Here is a 19,955-nt window from a genome sequence, read left to right as displayed (position 1 = left end):
ATAAAATGCTATACCTCTGCGTCACCATTGACATACATTATGTGCGTTTTAGATCTGTTTTGGAAAAATATGCAGCAAGTTCTGCGTTTTCTAAAACGCACATTGCAGAACGCAAACAAATGCATTCTTTTCATGCTGCCCATTGACCTACATTATATGCGTTAACGCTAGCGTTTTACACAAAGCTAGGGCTTCTGCCTAGTGAGTTCCTACCCTCATGAATGACGCTAACAGTTTTATTGTACTTTTAGCTTTACTTGCCTTCAGCTTCAGTAAAATGATTTAATGCCTGTAGAGTTGCATCACCACCCGTCGAGGTATTAAAGATTTCTAAAGCACACAAGATAGGTTGCAGCTGACAGCCTAAAAATAAAATGTGGAGATAGGTTGCAGCCGAGCCGACAGCGTAAAAGTAAATGTAAACATTTGCAGAATTGACTGTTTAAAATTAATAGCAGTGGCCAGAAGAGGGCAGAGCTTGCATCTGATCGTCGCTGGCTGCACACAACAGAGGCTCCGCTGTCATCCTCTCTCTCCCCCCTGACTTTGTGGATCGTTCCTCCAGCAACACAGAGAGGAAGGGTGCTGCTCTGAAAAGAGTTCTCTGGATGTTATTTACCAAGTTGGATACGAACGTGCTGCTGCTGGAAAGCCCTCTCTTTGCACACTATGGATTGACTTCAGCCACAGGATTTACATGTGGATTCTGTATCAGCACTCAGGCTGCTTGGAGGGAAGGCTTAAGTTATGGACATTCAAAACTCAGCAGAGACTTGGAAATGGCAAGTAACGTGCTTCTTTTTCCTGTGTAGCTGGGGCTGTGTCTCCGGGCAGCTTCGCTATTCTGTTGTGGAGGAGTCTGATCCGGGGACACTGGTGGGAAATGTAGCTCAGGATCTGGGGCTGAAAATCTCAGATCTCTCGAAGCGCAAGCTTAGGATGGGATCAGAGGGAAGCAGTAAATACTTTGCTGTGAACTGGGGGAATGGAGGTTTAACAGTAAATGAAAAAATAGACAGGGAGAGCTTGTGTGGCTCCAGCACCAGCTGTGTGCTACCCGTGGAAGTCATTGTGGAAAACCCTCTACAGCTGCACCGCGTCTTGGTAGAGATTTTGGATATAAATGACAATTCTCCGACGTTTTCGAATGCTGAAAGAACTATAAAGATTACAGAACTGTTAGCAAGCCCTGGAGCCAGATTTACTCTGGAAAGCGCGCACGATCGGGATGTGGGCTCCAATGGAATTAAACAATATAAACTGGACCCGAATCCTTATTTCTCTCTGTCTGTGAAGAACCGCAAAGATGGGACTGTCATCCCGGAGCTTGTGCTAGAAAAAGTTTTGGACAGAGAAGAAGCAGACAAGCATCGCCTCATCCTCACTGCCGTGGATGGGGGCGATCCTCCGAGGTCTGGGACTGCGCAGATAAATGTCATTGTCATGGATTTAAATGACAATCCACCTACATTTGATAAGGGCTACTATAAAATTAATTTGAAGGAGAATACTGCTGTTAATACTGTACTGCTGAAGCTTAATGCAACAGATCTGGATGAGGGTGTCAATGGTGAAATCGAATATTCTCTTGATGAGCACACACCAGATTCCGTTAGAAGATTGTTTACCTTAAACCCAAGCACAGGTGTTATCTCTGTTATCGGACCTGTGGATCACGAGGAATCAAAGTCCTTCGAGTTATCCATCAGAGCAAAGGACAAGGGGGTACCAGAGATGGAGGGGAGTTGCATTGTCCAAGTGGAAGTTGATGATGTTAATGATAATGCACCAGAAATATTACTGACCTCCTTAATGACTGAGATTCCTGAAGACACCCCTATAGGAACAGTTATTGGACTGTTTAGTGTAAAAGACAAAGATTCTGGTCAGAATGGGGAGGTAAGACTGCAACTTCCTACTAATGTACCTTTTACATTCAAATCTTCGGACAATCACTACTCATTAATCACTGACAGAATGTTGGACAGAGAAACTGTTCCCCAGTATGTCATTAATCTTGTGGCCAGTGACATGGGTACTCCCCCTTTAAGGACGCAAAAAACGATCACTTTAAGAATCTCAGATGTCAATGACAACAAGCCCATGTTTTCTCAAGATGCTTACAGTGCCAGCGTGCAAGAAAATAATACGCCCGGACAACTACTTGTGGAAGTATCGGCAGAAGATCCGGATGAGGGAGAGAATGCAAACCTAGTTTACTCCATACTTGATAGCCAAGTTGGAAGTTCCACTATATCCTCTTTTGTATACATTAATTCACAAAATGGAAATATTTATGCTCAGCATTCTTTCGACTTTGAGCAGATCCAGGTTTTACAAATCCCAGTGAAAGTTGAAGATTCTGGATCTCCAAAGCAGTTTTCCAACACAACCGTTTTTATCTTCATTTTGGATGTTAATGACAACTCTCCATCCATTTTCTACCCTGAGAATTCTGCTGAGTCGGTTGCCCAGCAGAAGATCCCAAAGTCAGCTCCTGATAGCTACTTTGTTACCAAAGTAACAGCAGTGGACCTAGATTCTGGTCTCAATGCCTTGTTATCATATACCATTCTTAAAGCAACTGATTCGTCCTTATTTCAGATTTCTTCCCACACAGGTGAGATCAGAACAGCTCGTGGTTTTCAGGAGCATGAAAGCCAAGAGCAAAGTTTGGTGATTTCAGTTAGTGACCATGGAGAACCACCTTTGTCTTCCACCGTCACCATCATTGTCACTTTAGAAGATGCTATGGTTCAGGAAAACATGAAATCCCAGGATTTGTTTCCAAACTCATCAAACAGCCCTGAGATTACAATGTATTTAATCATTTCTTTGGTGGCTATAAGCTCTGTATCGTTTATCACCTTCACAATATTGCTGATAAAATGTCTGAAAAAGGATATGGCTGGTCCTGGATGGTGCTGCAAAAACGAGCCTGACCTGAGTCATTACTCGGGACAGTATCAGCCCACTCTACATCTGAACACAGACGGTACTCTGAAATATATGGAGGTGAGGATGGCACCTACAGATCCCAATGGTCAGTGTTACAAGTCCTGCTATTCCACAATGTCAGATAAAAATGATTTCAACTTCATGAGGCCTTTAAATTTTCCTCAACTGAAAAACATGGTCAGTGAAAGTGAGGTTTTATTTCCCACTCTAAGTGGGTCTGGCCAGGTGAGACATCCTATCTTTCTTTGTTAATATTGTAAGTCCGTTTATTGAACAGTTTTGCAAACTGCATGTGATTTAAATTTATTTTGCATGTATATCAAAATGAACCATTTTTTAAAAGAAAATGGTATGTAACTTGTTGTTGTTATTTTGGGTAGAAGGTTATTTATTTTTCTACTGCTGTCTGCCTCGTGGTTAGTGATACTTCTTTTAGCTTCCTGTTTGAATGTCAAGTGACATATAAACAGGAAGTGAGCTGTCACTTTTATATTGCTTTTCCTGTTCCTGCTGTGAGATTCCCTAGCCTCCAGTCTTGATGGCAAAGCATTATGAAATCTAGGAGATGGGAGAATAATTCATATGTTTCCCTTACATTATCAGTGTGTACTCTGAGACACAATGGGCCCAATCCAATTAACTTTTCCTCTAAGTTTTCTCCTACGAGATAATTTTTCATCTTCTGTTTAAAAAACCTTTTCAGCACTCTGCCATTGAAGAAGTACCAAAAAGAAGGTGAAAAAGTACTGTTAAAATTATTCTGCATATTTTCTTGCTTGCTGGTGGCTTACAAGGCAATGTATTGATAAGATGCAAAAATATCACCAAGGAGAAAACTAAGAAGAAAAAATGAACTGGATCAGGCCCAATGTGTTTTAACACAGAGCTGTGTAGATGGACGTAGGGCATACATTTGTATTTAAAATTATAATACCGATATTCTACTACGGGTAGCGATGGTTCTTACTTGTTCTTCTTTCTCATTCTCAACAGTACCTTTCTAACCTCCCCCTACTCTATACTCTTAACACTAACCCTCCGGCCAATATGCCTAACACTAACCTTCCTCCTGATATGCCTAAAACGAACCCTATTACCAATACGCCTAACACTAACCATCCTACCTATCTGCGTAACGTTAACCCTCCTATCGAAAACTCTGAAAAAATGCTTGCGTCTATACATTAAGAAATTAACAATCTACTCTACACCAATCAAAATTCATAAAAATTGATTCGAAAAATCCACCGTTCCCGGTCGACTTATATAAAAAAAAAAAATTGGAAATTCGATCATATTTCTTGAACAAGTAAAAAAGTAAGGCTTTCATTTTTTTCTGTACAACCAATGACAGATGTCAGCGATATTGGGGGACACTTGTACACACCTTAAATTTCCAGCCAGCTGCAATAGACAATAGATTTGACATGAAAATGTGGCCATAGCACCCATTGCCAATCAGATTCTAGCTATCTAGGGCATGCTGAGAATTGTAAGAAGCTATTTCATTGGTTGTTATGGGCATCATATTCCCTTGCCTAATTCATGTCAGACCCTATAGATAGAGGCATAAGTAATTATTCAATGTTCCCTGCATAAGAATGAATTATTGAGTCTGACTCATGTTATGCATCAGAAGTGATTTCAATGCTTTCACTTGCCTACAGTGACTGAAGCAATAAGCAAATTCTTCTATAAACAAGTATTTTTTATTATTTGTATACATGTGTTCCCTGTGTTATTTCATACAAACCTTGACTTCATAAAACTGACTTTATGGTGCCCATTCTTACTTCTGTTAAACAATGAAGGAGCCAAGGCTGACTGCTATAATATACATTCACAATCCAGCATACACTACTGCTGCACAGCTTACATCTAATGGCGTCAATGAAAGTAGCAGGACAACTTCCTGAGCACTTCCTGTCTTCAGGGGTTGCCCTGCAGGAAGCCACATAATGAACAATGTTAGTCTGCAGTGGCCTCAGGGGAGGAGGTTGTATACATATGTATGTGTGTGGACGGAACAGATTATCCTGTGGTGACACAGTACAGCATCATTACTCTGGAAGCAGCTCCTGAACTTCAAGGCATAAAAATATCCCAACTTATGTAATGTGCGTTACCATAGCAACGCACACATTACCCAGGTAACGTAGGGTGTGCTAATTGCACAACGCACACTATGTGGCGGGCGCTATGTAAATCATTAATAACAATAATAACTGCAGAAATGTTGTTGCTGATTCATGCATCTTCCTCCCCTTGTGCCGTGCCTATCTGGCATGGTGGCACAAGGGCACAGCTTTTCTCCAAAATCTACCACCAGCTGCTGGATGCTGAGCCGAAAATTACTTGCCACAGCAAGATTTTTGCTATAGTGGGAAAAGTACATAATAAGAATTGAAACAAAAAGGAAGAGCCCAAATAGTGCAGCATGCTAAATAAATTGAATATAAAAGCAAATCATAAAATGTAGTCAAAAAGATGTGCTGCCACTATGGCAACCACTGTATTCACAGGAGGGGAGATTAGACCTGACTCCACTCAGATAAGAGTATCTCTCTCTGTAGAAATGGAAACAAAGGGGTATCACCTCCTCCACCAGGTATAGGGGTAAAGGTGGACTTACCTCTCCAAACAGACTCAAACTGCCCACATTCAATGTAATTCAATTATTTAATCAAATAACTCCACCCAAAAAGTGCAACGCGTTTCACAGGATGCAGCCCACTTCTTCAGGCAATAATAGGAATAGTTAGAAGGAGCAAATACATATACTAAGGTATTATTTTGTATTTCTTTTATTTGATGTATGGCGCAACTTCAACATAGGAGACCTGGGGTTGAATCCGAAGCCAGCATCTATTCAGTAGGGAATCCTTGGGCAAGACCCAATTATGCTCCAGGGTGACCTACTGAGGGCTCCCTTAGTGAAAAGTACTAACAATTCATTTCATTAGATTAAAACTGGGACATACGCACATGCTGCCTAGCGTTAGTGGATGGAAACTAGGACCAGGAAATGCTGTTCCTATTATAATCTAGCATGGCGAGAGCAGTGCGCAATTAATGAAGCCTGCAATTAATGAAGTCCTCTACATGAGTAGAGAGTGTGTAGGCCTTAGCAGACTAGAGAAAAAAATCACTATTGAGGAGATATCGTTAATTTTCCTGACAGTGTATGGCCAGCTTCAGCCAGACTGGCCGTGCGCTCTACTTTATTGCAGTATTTCCGTGCTGGGCCTGGTAACTCTAACTGAATTAACACAGGTGCGTCGCTAAAAATACACACAATGATCTCCATATTGTCAGTGAAAATCCCTTGTGTACGTGTGCTTAATGAACAGCTATTCTGAGCTAATCTAGAAATTAGTCTGGGGCACTTCTGTCACGGTGACATTACTGCTGCTGATCACATTACACTGTAGGCTGCAGCTTTGTGCCCAAATCATGCCAAGGCACAAAAACATTTCTGCAGCGTTTTTGGACCTGTGTCCTTAACGAGGTCAAATCTTCAATTCAGCGGTAGCAATGCTGTTTGTCTTGCTAAGCTGGGGCTTATTCTAGAAGTGCTTTATATTATTATCCTATTAAATATATGGCACACAAATCTGTGATCTGTAGAAACCTCTCATTGCGTTAGCTTTAAAAAAAATGTGAATCTTCTTAAATAAGAGCTGAAGGGGTTGATTCACAAAGCCTACTCATTTTTCACCTTAAAGAAAACCTGTAATGAGAAAATCCTCCCCTGGGGGGTACTCACCTGGGGTGGGGGAAGCCTCCGGATCCTATTGAGGCTTCCCCCGTCCTCCTCGGTCCCACGTGGCGGTGATGAAGCTCCCCAAACAGCGGGGATGTAAATATTTACCTTCCCGGATCCAGCGCAGGTGCAGTATCACCTCTCTGCTCGGAGGTAGGCGGAAATAGCCGATCTCTGTCGGGCCGCTCTACTGCGCAGGTGCAAGTCTCCTGCGCCTGAGCAGTAGAGCAGACCGACAGAGATCGGCTATTTTTGCCTATCTCCGTGCGGAGCGAGGGAAGGTAAATAAATCAGCGCTTGTCAGGCTTGTCAAGGGAGGATTCCGGGACACTTCGGGGGAGCCAGCGCTGGACTGCCTGCAGCTGCAGGGGAGGGGGAAGCCTCATTTTGACCCTGAGGCTTCCTCCTCCTGAGGTGAGTACCCCCCAGGGGAACTTTTTTTTGTTACAGGTTCTCTTTAAACTGGGACACAAGTGTAAAACAAAATTGCTTGGTTACTTACCTGGGACTTTTTCCAGCCCCCTGAAGTCATCCTGCTACCTTGCATGGGTTTGTGCATGAGGGGATTAGAGGAGGACTCCAGGGGGAACTGAGCAGTGCGGGATGATGGCGAGGGACCAGGAAGACTTCAGGGGACTGGAAGAAGCCCCAGGTAAGTAACTAGGCAATTAGTTTTACACTTTAGAGTCCCTTTAAGGGTAAAAATAAGTAGGCTTTGTGAATCAACCCCTTTTAGCTCTTATTAACTCCCTTGGCGTTATGATTCTTTCCGGATTTTAGGGTCTAAAAGCGGTGCAATTGTTTTTGCATCCTTTCAGACCCTAAAACCTGGAAAAAATCATGCTGCCAGGGAGATCGGCAGCAGTTTTTGAATCACTCACCTCCCTGGCTCCAGCGCTGCAGTTAAGCCTCCATCCTCCGGGTGGCGCTGCAACTCTAAAGTGAAATTGCCGGCTGTGATCATGATGACAGCCGGCGATCTCACCAGCAGGAAGCAGAGCCCCGTAGGAGAGGAAGAAGAATGCCGGCCGACGTCGGGATCCCCGGGAGATATGTAGAAACGCTACCGCTGTGCGCATGGCTTTGCATACAGCCTGCGGCGGCTACCCCGAGCAGAGGTCGGGATAACCGCTCTTAGCTGCGACCCTAGCTTGGGATAACCGAGGTTAAAGAAGATTAACTAAGTTAACACATGATTTATCTCTTCTTATGTAACTTAACTCATGATTTATCTCTCCTTAATGGAATTAACTCATGGTTTATCTCTCCTTATTTGACTTAATGCATGATTCTCTCTCTTTAAACTGTCAAGCATCTAAAAGTAGATTTTAACCTTAAAAAATAAAAAAAAGTAAAACACTAAATAAGACTGGATTCCAGGAACTTCCCATTTTAAATTATTAATAGAGATACAGTTGTTTATCTCAGTTTCTTTCAATAGCAAATCAATACTTAGGGCTTGATTCACTAAAGGGTGCTAACTCAGTTATCACGCCTAAAAGCTTTGCACGTGCAAACTAGGGTGCTAAGTAGTTTGCACGGCAAAGCTGTTAATGTCCGCATGCTATTTTAGCACGCGTAAAAGTTTGTGCCCGTAAAGTTTTTACGTGCAAAATCAGCCACTTCACGTGCAAAGTATGCTTATCACGCTACTTAGCACGCGGAGCGGCTGATTTTGCACGCGAAGTGGTGCGCGCAAACCATTGTGCGCGAAGTGCAAAACTTTGCGCGCATATTAGCGCGTGCAAAGCCAGTTTGCACGTACTAAGTGGCTTTCACTGGCGTGCCAACAGTTAGCACGCTTTTGTGAATCAAGATCCTAGTGTTCATGACTTTTGATTTGTGTTTCTCGACTAAGGCTTCATAACCGAAAACCTTACTGCTTTTCTTCTAAGTTAGCCAATAAATGGTATCATCCTGATTCAAAACTTCTTGCTTTGACCTCTCAAACAGAAAAGAAGGTGTTAAATACAGGAACAGATGCTGTGGTGGTGTCATAATGGGACTTGATCCCAGCCGGCAGACTGCATAGAAGTGATAATGGCCAAGTGAAGTGAGAAGCATCAGTTTGGAATGCCAGGCTTCTCCCCACCTCATAGTTTTACATACTGTTAAAGGTGTTTCCTTTGAAGTGTTAAAAATATATACAGTCATTGTGGAGTTGTTACTGAATATAAAGTGGAATGCCAGGCAGCTTGCTAAAGGCAGAGATGAAATATAGTCATTGTGTTCAAACAGGGCTGTGCTACAGAATAGGGAAGCTATCAAGTTATGTGCCTTTCTTCTGCAGCTGAACACAGCATGGACAAATTCCTGTCCCAGCCAGCTGATAGGCCGAGACAGGTCACTTCCTGTAATCAATCTAGCCTATCAACTAGCAAGCTGTACAGCCTGATTGGCTAATAATGCAGCCCTCCGCATTACAGACTCTTCTAGCAGACTGTGTATTTTTGCCTTCTTAAATCAGATGGTATTTGCAATATTTCTGCTTGAAGTGAGCAACTTTGGTTTCCCAAGATGCATCACTCCTGAATATGCAAATCATCTCTTTATGCAGCCTGAAAGCAAGGCTGCACATCTAGAACTGCTGGCGTATAGTGAGCCTGTAGCTAATAAATTGTACAGAGCCACACCAATCCAACATGCACAAAAAGCACACCAATCCAACATGCACAAAAAGCAATGTTAAATGTAATTTTTTGCTTTTTAGTCTCTTCTTTTGGTCTCTTCTTTTAGCTCTTTATACTTTCCTATCCCATAGAGCCACATCAATCCCTGCCATGCACTGATGAAGGCAAGACGATCTGAGGCTGTATGGATGTTGAGTTGATGTTGCTCTGTAAAATGTATAAACTACAGGCTCACTATACACCAGTGGTTCTGAATGTGCAATGGCAGAAAGAGATGATTTGCATATTTGAGAGTGATGCATCATGGGAAACCAGTGTTGCTCACTTACAGCCGAATTATCGCAAATACCTTCAGTTTTAAGAAGACAATATTACATTTAAGATTGCATTTTAATCGAGGGTTTTGCTCTCTTTTAGCCCTTTATACTTTTCTAGTGCTTCCGGTTCACCATGAGCAATCTGGGTATTCCCTAGCAGACTTTGCAAGGGTTATGTGAGTTGACATCGGCACGAATCAGGTACTTTTGCTAGCTGTAATTGCTCTTGAGCACATTAACTAATTAAATGTTTTTGGGGTTTTTTTTTTTTACATTGCATGCAGTTCCTCTTTTTAATTGTCAAAGCATGCAAAAGTGATTGTTTTAGTTGGAGGTGAAATCTGGAGGGCGGTGCCATATCTCTTGTTTTCTTATTACTCATGGGACTTCCCTGCCATAATTCTTGACTTCTTCTTAATTCAGTGGTTATTCTCACTCATTCTATTGCTTTTTCTGCTGAAATCTAATCAGGACTGAGTGTATAGCATGGAAAGAACCACTAAGTATCCAACCTATTTCCAATCGGGGAGGGATCAGGGCTGGATTTCTTGAAGGCCACAAATGTCCAGGCCTTGGGCGGCTGCAGCCCTGTGGGGCACCTGAACATGAAAGAGGAGGCTAAAAATGGGGAGGAACCCATGAAAAAGGAAAACTGATGCTTAAAGAGAACCTGTACTGAGTAAAATTATTTAAAATAAACAGATGAGGTAACTTCAAATGAACATTACATAGTCACCTTGCCATCAGTTCCTTTCAGAAGCTCACCATTTTCTTCTGACAATAATCCCTTCCAGTTCTGACAATATTTTGTCAGAACTGAAATATATCAGTTGCTGTCAGTTATATATCAGTTGCTGTCAGTTACAGCTGAGAGGAGAACTGATGTGTCCATGTTTCCCTATGGCTCAAGTGGGCGATGTTACAGTTTAACAGTATGCTGACCAGGAAGCTGTTATGGGGTAATGGCCATTTTCAAAATGGAGGACAGAGAATTCCATTGATCACAGTGGACAAACAGGATGCAGGAGAGGAAAAATAGATTGAGGAGTAGACTACACAGGAGATAAGTATGACCTGTGTATGTTTATTTTGACTTTTAATGTTCAGTTCAGGTTTTCTTTAAGGGAGCTGTACATGAAAGAGAGTGGTTACAGTACATGGATAAAACGCATGGAAGAGGGGGATGCATATGGAATGGGAGGGGCGCTGCTGCACCAGAAGGGGAGTCACAACATACTTGGTCTAGGGGTACCAAAAGTATAAATCCGGTTGGGAGAGATAAATTGGTTTGCAGTATCAGGCCATTATCAAACTAGGTTTATGTCTTCAGCTACTTTTTATGCTTCAGTATATCCGCCTCCTCCTTTGTTTCTGTCCTAATTTCATTATAAAATATGTACACACCACACATTAAGTAATTAAGCACTTAACCTAGATGAAGATGATAATATCCACCTTGCGTGCTTTGTTTTTGTTGCTATATGCATGCTCTGTGTTATTCTGCTTAATAGTCACTTTCTACAGACAGCTAAACAAGACACGCATTACGCTGGCAGCGTTCCAGCCGGTTTGCCGATCTCCATTCTCTCGTTTTACATGTGGCGACCGCTCCGTGTTTAGTCTTGCCTGGCCACTTTCACAGCTTTCCACACATTTATATTTAAACGCGCTCTTAACCAAATAAATATAGCATTTCACTGTTTTCTACAAGCTAAGTGTGGACGGACAATTAAACGTGCACAAACAAGAGCGAGGCCAGAAATAGAGGCTATTTTTGAGTCCAACTGTTTCTTTTGCTCTTTGTGTCACTTGATTCTTTGCAGCTTATGAGTATTCAATATTGACCTTGGAATTTGTGGTTTCAGAAGAAATGTAGCTGCGGCTTGGAAACTGGGCTGTGGACTCTATTTAGAATTAAAGACTCGCAAAAAGTTATTTTATATCTATTGTGTAAAATGTTACTAGATGGAAAAAGTCACCTGGCAACTGCGGTATTTGTAGGAAAGGATATTTATTTGGAGATTCGCCAACTCATCTACCTACTGCTATGGGATGTTCTTCTTAAAGTGTACATGAAGTGACATTTAGCATGATGAGATATATATTGTATATACATTACTAATGCGACTTAGAACCTGCCTTTGTTCCCTTCTCCCCCTTTTCACTGTAATCATTAATAACCCAGGACCTTAAAGAGAGTGTGAAGCCATTAAAAATTACCTCTTTTTATTGGCCAGTTATATTAAGCATTAAGATTAAAGCTGATTAGCTGCATTCCCGCGGCAGAACAAGGTATTTATATCCCCAAAATCCCCAGGGCAAAATTCCACGACTTTCCATGTCGTGGATTTTTCTGCCCAGGGTCAGCAGAGCTTTGCGCTGTAGCTCTGCCTCCAAACCAGTCAGTCTCCGCCTCTCCCCGCCCCTCTCAGTGAAAGAAGACTGAGAGGGGCGGGGAGAGGCGGAGATCGACAGAGATTGACTGGAGAAGAGGCAGAGCTACAGCGCAAAGCTCTGCCTCTTCCAGGAAGGAACACTTAATTTTGCCCCGGGGAATTTCGGGGGTATAAATACATTGTTCGCCGCGGGAATGCGGTATATCAGCTATGATCTTAATGCTTAATATAACTGGCCAATAAAAAGAGGTAATTTTTTATGGCTTCAGACTCTCTTTAAATCACAGCACAATTATCCATTATAACTAATAAGGTTGACATAAAACTTGTATGTGGCTTTTAAAAAAATCAGTGATTACAGGGAAGAGATAAGAAGTTCAGCGGGGGACCACTCAGTATTGCAGCTAAATAAACTAAAGGAATAGAAGCAGATGCCAGTCAGACAGTTAAGTCTTCAAACCTAGATGTGTACCCCTTAAAATACTGCAGATGTGATTTTCTAAATTGCATACCTCCCAACATTTTCAGATAAAGATGGGAACCTTTGAGAAATGCCCCCGCCACACCCCTAGTCACGCCCCCACCACACCCTAGCCATGCCCCCACCACAACCCTAGTCACGCCTCCGCCACACCCCTAGTCAAGTATACCATAAAGAATTCATAAGCAAAAGATGTAATTTTGGAACTCAAACCACACTGGTCACCCCTTTTTATCATCACTATTTGTCTTTCATATTTGCATTTTAAAAAACATAAATAGGAATTAAAACAATCTTAACATGAGTCCTGAAAGAGGGACACATGAGGATGCTGGGTGGCATACAGTAAACTTAAAGGGAACCTTAAAAGGAATCTGAGGTGAGAGACATATGGACGCTGCCATATTAATTTCCTTTTAAACAATACCAGTTGCCTGGCAGTCTTGCTGATCTTTCTAGTCACTAGGGTCTGAATCACACACCTGAAACAAGCATGGAGCTAATCCCGTCAGACTTTAGTCAGAAACATCTGATCTGCATGCTTGTTCAAGATCTGTGGCTAACAAATATTAGAGGCAGATGATCAGCAGCACTGCCAGGCAATGTGCATTGTTTGTAAGAAAGTAAATATGGCAGTCTGCATACATACCTCTCACATGGGGGGGAAAGAAGTTAAATTTAACTTACCTTACCTGGCTCTTTTTCCAGCCTCTCATAGCCTTGCAGGTCCCGCAGTTTCCTCCAGTACCTCTCCATTGTGCCACTGTGCCCATCCAAAAGTTTGCCAGCAACTAGTTGGGGGGCTACTGCTCATGTGCAGACCCATCCGTGCGCCATTAGCCAGATGCGTTCTATGGGCTTAGAGCGGCAGCAAGGAGCGGGCAGAATTTACAACTCAGGCCTCAGTCTCAGTCTAAATACATAAAATAGGCAATTTCAGTGCAAAGAAAAATTAGGAGCAGTCATAACAGGAGAAACTGTTTTGCACAGGATTTGAACACAGGTTCACTTTAATGAATCCTTCCTATGTGTTCCTTTACTGCAAGAGGATAATATTACGCAATGCCTTCCAAGATGTCACAGTCTTGTTCAATTATCGTGAACTTTGGCTGACTTACATTGCTGCCAGAGAAGGAACAGTTTGGGAAGGCCTTGCTATGTAGATTGATGGTAAAGTGCCTTTGCTTATTATGCACTGTTGACTTGGCTCCAGAGTGCTGGTTTTATGGAATACTATTTGGCACACACCATTCACTTTCTCAAAATAATTACAGGATTGCATTGAATATATTATGGCTCTTCGAGCTCCATCATGTTTAGGACTCTGTTCAAACTGAAATGACTGTCCATATTATTTTAAAGGAAATGCACAGCAATTAAATGTGGCTTCTTTATTAGGTTTAGCGATTCATTTTCTTTAATTGGAAAAATATGAAATATGACATAGGAAAATGTATTTAGAGCACTATCTGCTGGGCTAATTGGCGAGATATTTAAAACGGGAAAAACTCTAACATAAAATTTAAAAAAAAAACATAAAAAGAGCATTAAAGGGTAAACTGGAGGAGGAGTACACTCCAAAGAACACAATGTGTCAACTAAATTATAAACGTATAGATTTTATTATAGAAATCAAACAATTTAAAAGGAAATGAATTCCAGTAAAAGGCACTATGCCTGCACTGGGGCCGGCCGACCCCCTACCTCACCGCACCCACCACTCACCCACACATGCACACGGGGACAAAAAGGGAGATGTTCATCTAAAGTGATCACTTAGGTTCAAAAAGCCATTATTCCCATGTATACACTGCACCTTCAAATCCTCCCGGCAACAGTAATGTTCCTCATAGACTATGGTAGCCACAGTGGTTGTTAGTGAAGCAGCAGCAATCCAAGCAATGCAGCAGAGAGAAGGAAGAAAAAAGAGGCTCCATTCGCAAGCCCATTCAGTAAAGTACTTCACAAAAGCAGCAGCTTAAGCGGCATGATACACTCTTGGGAGCTATAAGCATACTCTACCAGCTCCATGATGTCAGCGTCATGGAATGACTCCAGTAAAATGTCTCCGTGCATGCTGTGGATAAACCGTGTGGAATCGCTGCGTAGCCACCAATGGGGCCGCCTGGCCGGCGATGGTGAATCCAAGAAACGCCGTGTTGTGGCTTGAATGCTGTGTAGAATCAAAGCTTGTGGAAATCCGGCGGATGCAGGGCAAAGGATCCACACTGCCGGAAGGTGCAAGGTAGGGAGTCCATGCTGCGCAATGCAGCAATGATGCAGTGAGGGTGTGAGGCGGCCGCAGCGGCAAGGGACGGCTTCGCCCCATGCAAGTCATGCCAGAACGCCAGAGACCCGACATGTTTCGCCGGTAGACTTCCGGCTTTCTTAAGGGGGCGTGTCAGTCATTCATGTCAGTAGATACGCACATCCTATTCATACGGGGGTTCGACCAATCGGCGCCTAGCCGGCCACCCCGCCCAGACGCCGGCAAGACGCGAACGCCATGCGGGCAGAGATGGGGAGGCGGTCGGGAGCGCCGAGCGGTACCTCGCGTCATTAAGTGAGTAACAAAATCACAAGTGGACAAGTGGCCTCCAAAATTTGATAAAGCCCCAAATAAAAAGGGGGGGGGGGGAAGTAAGTTATGTTGTACAAAAGTAGAATTGGGGTGACAGAGAGACCGAAGTCAAAGTCACCTCCCGGAAAAAATCCCTTATATAGTTTAAATGTATGTTTAGTTCATATACACGGAGGCCAGTAGTGCATGCAAAATTAAAAAAAAAAAAACATGTTTTCCTGCTTTTTATTACCCACACAATTATCATATTTGCTTTTGTGCAGTATTATCGTTCATTTACTAAGTTCCTAAAGTACAGTTTATTTGCTCTGAAAGCTGCCTTTGTAATTTATTGCATAGCTGCTGTGTTTATGCTTTAAGGCCCATACACACGTCGGATTTGCGCGAACGACGGGTCGTTTGAACGTTCCGTCGTTCGCACGTTTCCGCATGAAATCCGGCGTGTGTACAGACTATCGTTCGGGAGATAAGACTGGTTACCAACGATCCGCCGGGCGGATCGCTGGTAACCAGTCTTATCTCCCGAACGATAGTCTGTACACACGCCGGATTTCATGCGGAAACGTGCGAACGACGGAACGTTCAAACCACCCGTCGTTCGCGCAAATCCGACGTGTGTATGGGCCTTTATAATATATCCAGTGTGTCTCCTGTGTACACTTTCTGCTTGTGCTCAGCTGAAGCACTGCTAGGAATGTTTACTAATTGTGGCTGATAAGAAAACAAAAAACAAAATGTAATCACTTCCTCAACTTCAGATTCGGGTTTAAGCTTCCCACTGAGGAAGAAAGTGCTGTGTTTAACTGTTGGAATGCTTACCATTTTTTCTGATAGTAGGTTTTATTCTGTAAAGAATCTTTTAGAGCAAAAAATGAACTGCTGATTTTCATACCACTATAACGTAAAGAAATAGACCTTCTTTCTGCTGCAGTATATTCAGTCTCCAAGTCTGAAGACGATTGATTTACATGTGATTTGGCCCCTTCCCTTTGCACCTCCCATCCCCCTTTTTAACCTGCCTGGCGTTCTATTAAGATCGCCAGGCAGGCTGCGGGAGGGTTTTTTTTTAATAAAAAAAAAACTATTTCATGCAGCCAACTGAAAGTTGGCTGCATGAAAGCCCACTAGAGGGCGCTCCGGAGGCGTTCTTCCGATCGCCTCCGGCGCCCAGAATAAACAAGGAAGGCCGCAATGAGCGGCCTTCCTTGTTTTGCTTACATCGTCGCCATAGCGACGAGCGGAGTGACGTCATCGACGTCAGCCGACGTCCTGACGTCAGCCGCCTCCGATCCAGCCCTTAGCGCTGGCCGGAACTTTTTGTTCCGGCTACGCTGGGCTCAGGCGGCTGGGGGGACCCTCTTTCGCCGCTGCTCGCGGCGGATCGCCGCAGAGCGGCGGCGATCAGGCAGCACACGCGGCTGGCAAAGTGCCGGCTGCGTGTGCTGCACTTTATTTGAGCCAAATCGGCCCAGCAGGGCCTGAGCGGCAGGCTCCGGCGGTACTGGACGAGCTGAGCTCGTCCAGACCGCCCAGCAGGTTAAGGCCCTTGCAGGATGAGCACAGCTACCTTATTTGTCCAAGTCTGACGATATCTGCAATGTTAGAGATCCTCTCACAAAAACAGTAAAACAACACACTATTCTGCACAGCATAACAATATGTAAAAGTTCTAGTTTTAGTACTAAATACAAAGCATATAATAAATAGGCTAGAAAAAATGATACGTTCCTGTGATGTATTTTAATTTGGAAAATAAATGGTACGTTTATGCCATAATCTACTATCCATGCATATGAACAGTATCGTTTAGGCCTCTTGAACAGTGGGACGTTAAAGTCGCACGTTATAAAAAATTATACCGCAGACTAACGCACAGCAATACAAAGTCTGTGCGACATTCACAGTGCACAAGTTGCGTTGTGTGTAACGTGTAGCAATATTTAGATAGTGCTGCATGCTGTGCGTTTAGCAATACATTTGCTGTGTTATGTGTGCTGCACATGCTCAGTAATGTTTTTGTTTTTTTTTAAATATAACGCATGCGCCGTTTTTGGTCCATCAGTATGCTACGAAAACGGCGCACCAAGAGACACATACCACAGTGCAAAATAACGTCCAATTGCAAAACCTACATGCGCTGCATTAGGGGCATGTTGTGCGACTTTAACGTAGCATCAAACGCAACGTCCCACTGTGAAAGAGGCCTCAAACTACTTGTCATTTCTTTTTGCTGGGATGTCATTTGAGCAATGTCGCTCATATGTGTGTGTCGACTGAAATCTAACTTGTGTGTGGACCTTTAGTGACATGACTATGGTCTTTGTAAAGCACTGTGGAAAATGTTAGTGGTATATAAATACAGAATAAAAATAATAAAAAATATACTTAAAAGAAGAACTTCAGCCTAAACAAACATACTGTCATTAAGTTACATTAGGTATGTTATTTAGATAGATAGGTAATATAATCTCTTACCCACCCTGTTTTAAAAGAACAGGCAAATGTTTGTGATTTCATGGGGGCAGCCATCTTTTTGTTTGAAAGGGGGTGACATGGAGCATGAAACACAGTTCCAACTGACCTGTGTTCTGAACACCCCTTCCAGCTGCTTGCGCTTGAATTCAAATCTCAAATTCAAAATAAAAAACAAAAAATAAATTTGCACCAAAACAGCAGAACGAGTACAACAACATCAGAAATCCCATCATGCTTTGCACAGCATCAGGGGAAAAATGCCCAGGCAGATTTCTTTGATGGGGCAGAGCCTAGCTTCTGTGCAGCTAAAAATGAAGCTTGGGTAAGAAAAAGCCTCTGATGCTGTGAAACTATTAAAGAAACACCAAGCCTTTTCAGTGCTGCTGAGTAGATTTTTAGTCTGGAGGTTCACTTTAACAAGTGGTAACCTCTGTGGCTGTTCCATAACTGTAGTTGGTTGAGGAATGTAAATGATGACAATAGGTGATACAGTTGATAAGCTGCACGTTATATGGGGAAATCCCATCAACCCCAATTTGTAGACTATAAAATGTATTCTATAATCATTATAATTAACATTCATGCAACAGTTCTGGGTTGGGCTTTGTTCTTTCTTTGATCGTTACCAAGAATTGTTCTCCTTTAATTAATTCAAAAACATTTTCCCCCAATCCAACATAACACAACATTGTTCCAGCTTATCTGATATCATTTGTTGTTACAGAGTCATGTGAGATTGATTAACTAAATGATCGGGACTCTCTGAAGTCATCCGCTTGACAACAGCTGCGGCATATCTCATGTCCCCGGCTAAGCACACTCCTAATAACTAGTGGACCGCCAACCGTCAAGCCTCATGGTGATGGTGATTTATGCGGACTTGGCCATTGTTCCTGAAAGGAAATTGAGTGGCACCGATCTTGCGTAAACAATTTTTTTCTCCTCTTTGAAAGGAAGCAGGTAATTAAAAAGTCAACAATTTGGCCAATGAAAAGGCTATTTAACCACTGACATGTGACCTAAGGGTGTTGGAGGATTGCAGTGCCCCATTATAAAAGCTGGAATCAAAGTTTCGATGCTTAATGAGAGGAAATGCTCCCGGAAATAGATAATTGGACACAGATGTAGAGAAGTGCCATTTATCCTGATGGCGTCACACAAACCTTTTTATCTGTCATAAATTGTGAACGACTATAACTTTTTGAATCTAACATTGGCCAGTGTTATACACTTTTCATATGTAAACATATTTACACTATAAAATCAGTTGGATACTGAGCAAAAAGTAATAAATGAAAAATACAGCATCATTTCTTTTTATTATTGCACTGTTGATGTGTTGGTAGGACTGCAAATCAAGATACTTTTGATGGTTACATGTTAAGTTGGCTATATATCTATTCATTTTGCAGCCCAATCGACTATAAATTTGATACTTTTAGAGAATCGGTTGAAAATCAGTACCGGAACAAGCATGCCCAATCAACAGTTTGAATCATCAAATGTATCAGTCGAACATGTCGGATAATCTCGGCCAACGTGCACAACAGTAACATATGGGGTATCACGATGACCGAGGGACCCCCGACTGCAGGTCCCAAATATAAATGTGTCCCCCATTAATCTCACCTGTTGAAGCTGGCGGATTTGTCCAGCTGCTCCTGGTCTTGTTGCTGCTTCTCCCAGACGCACTAGCAGTTTTCCGATCGGGCTCTAGCAGAAATAGCCAAGCCAGATCAGGTCCGTTCTGCTGCACAGGTGGCTCGCGCTTGCGCACTAGAATGGACCCAATCGGGCTCAGCTATTTACCGGAGACCAAGGGGAAGCTGATACAGCGCTACGACAAGGGCAATTTGGGGGGTCCCAACCAGGGCCGCCTTCAGTGCATCTAAGGGAGACTGCTGTATGGGGCCCAAGTGAATCTGGGGCCCGGCAAACAGTGCCACACATGGGCTGCTCATTAATGTGATGAGAGATGCTGGGAGGCTCATCCAGTAGTTAACTTAGTCCGTTAGTGAGTAAAGTAAACCTGTGACAAATGGGAGAAAAGGATTTTTACTTACCTGGGGCTCCTTCAAGCCTCCTGTGGTCCATCAGCTCCCTCAGTACCCTTCCAGTCCAATCCATTGTGCTCCTGTGAAGTCCGCTTAAAGGGGCACTACAGCAAAAAACTGTAAAATTTAAAATATGTACAAACATATACAAATAAGAAGTACATTTTTTCCAGAGTAAAATTAGCCATAAATTTCTTTTCTCCTATGTTGCTGTCACCTACAGTAGGTAGTAGAAATCTGACAGAAGTGACAGGTTTTGGAATAGTCCATCTCTTTATAGGGGATTCTCAGGGATATATT

General features: G+C 42.8%; 1 protein-coding gene across 50 annotated transcripts in view; it reads left to right on the top strand.

The window, feature by feature from the left end:
* The window catches only part of LOC137564200 (protocadherin gamma-C5-like), a 669,033-nt gene that overhangs the window by 605,617 nt on the left and 43,461 nt on the right, over positions 1–19,955 (top strand). Inside the window, exon 1 of one of the 50 annotated variants that reach the window (XM_068277739.1) lies at positions 512–3,183. The exons of the other annotated variants lie outside the window; for them this stretch is intronic. Within the exon in view, the coding sequence (XP_068133840.1) occupies positions 748–3,183 (2,436 nt within the window). The 5' untranslated portion in view covers positions 512–747. Of the gene's footprint in view, positions 1–511; positions 3,184–19,955 lie in introns of those variants that run through there. 50 annotated transcript variants of the gene reach the window in all.

Source organism: Hyperolius riggenbachi, chromosome 3 (assembly GCF_040937935.1).
Source record: "Hyperolius riggenbachi isolate aHypRig1 chromosome 3, aHypRig1.pri, whole genome shotgun sequence".
NCBI lineage: Eukaryota > Metazoa > Chordata > Amphibia > Anura > Hyperoliidae > Hyperolius > Hyperolius riggenbachi.
This window is presented reverse-complemented; position numbering and strand designations above follow the sequence as displayed.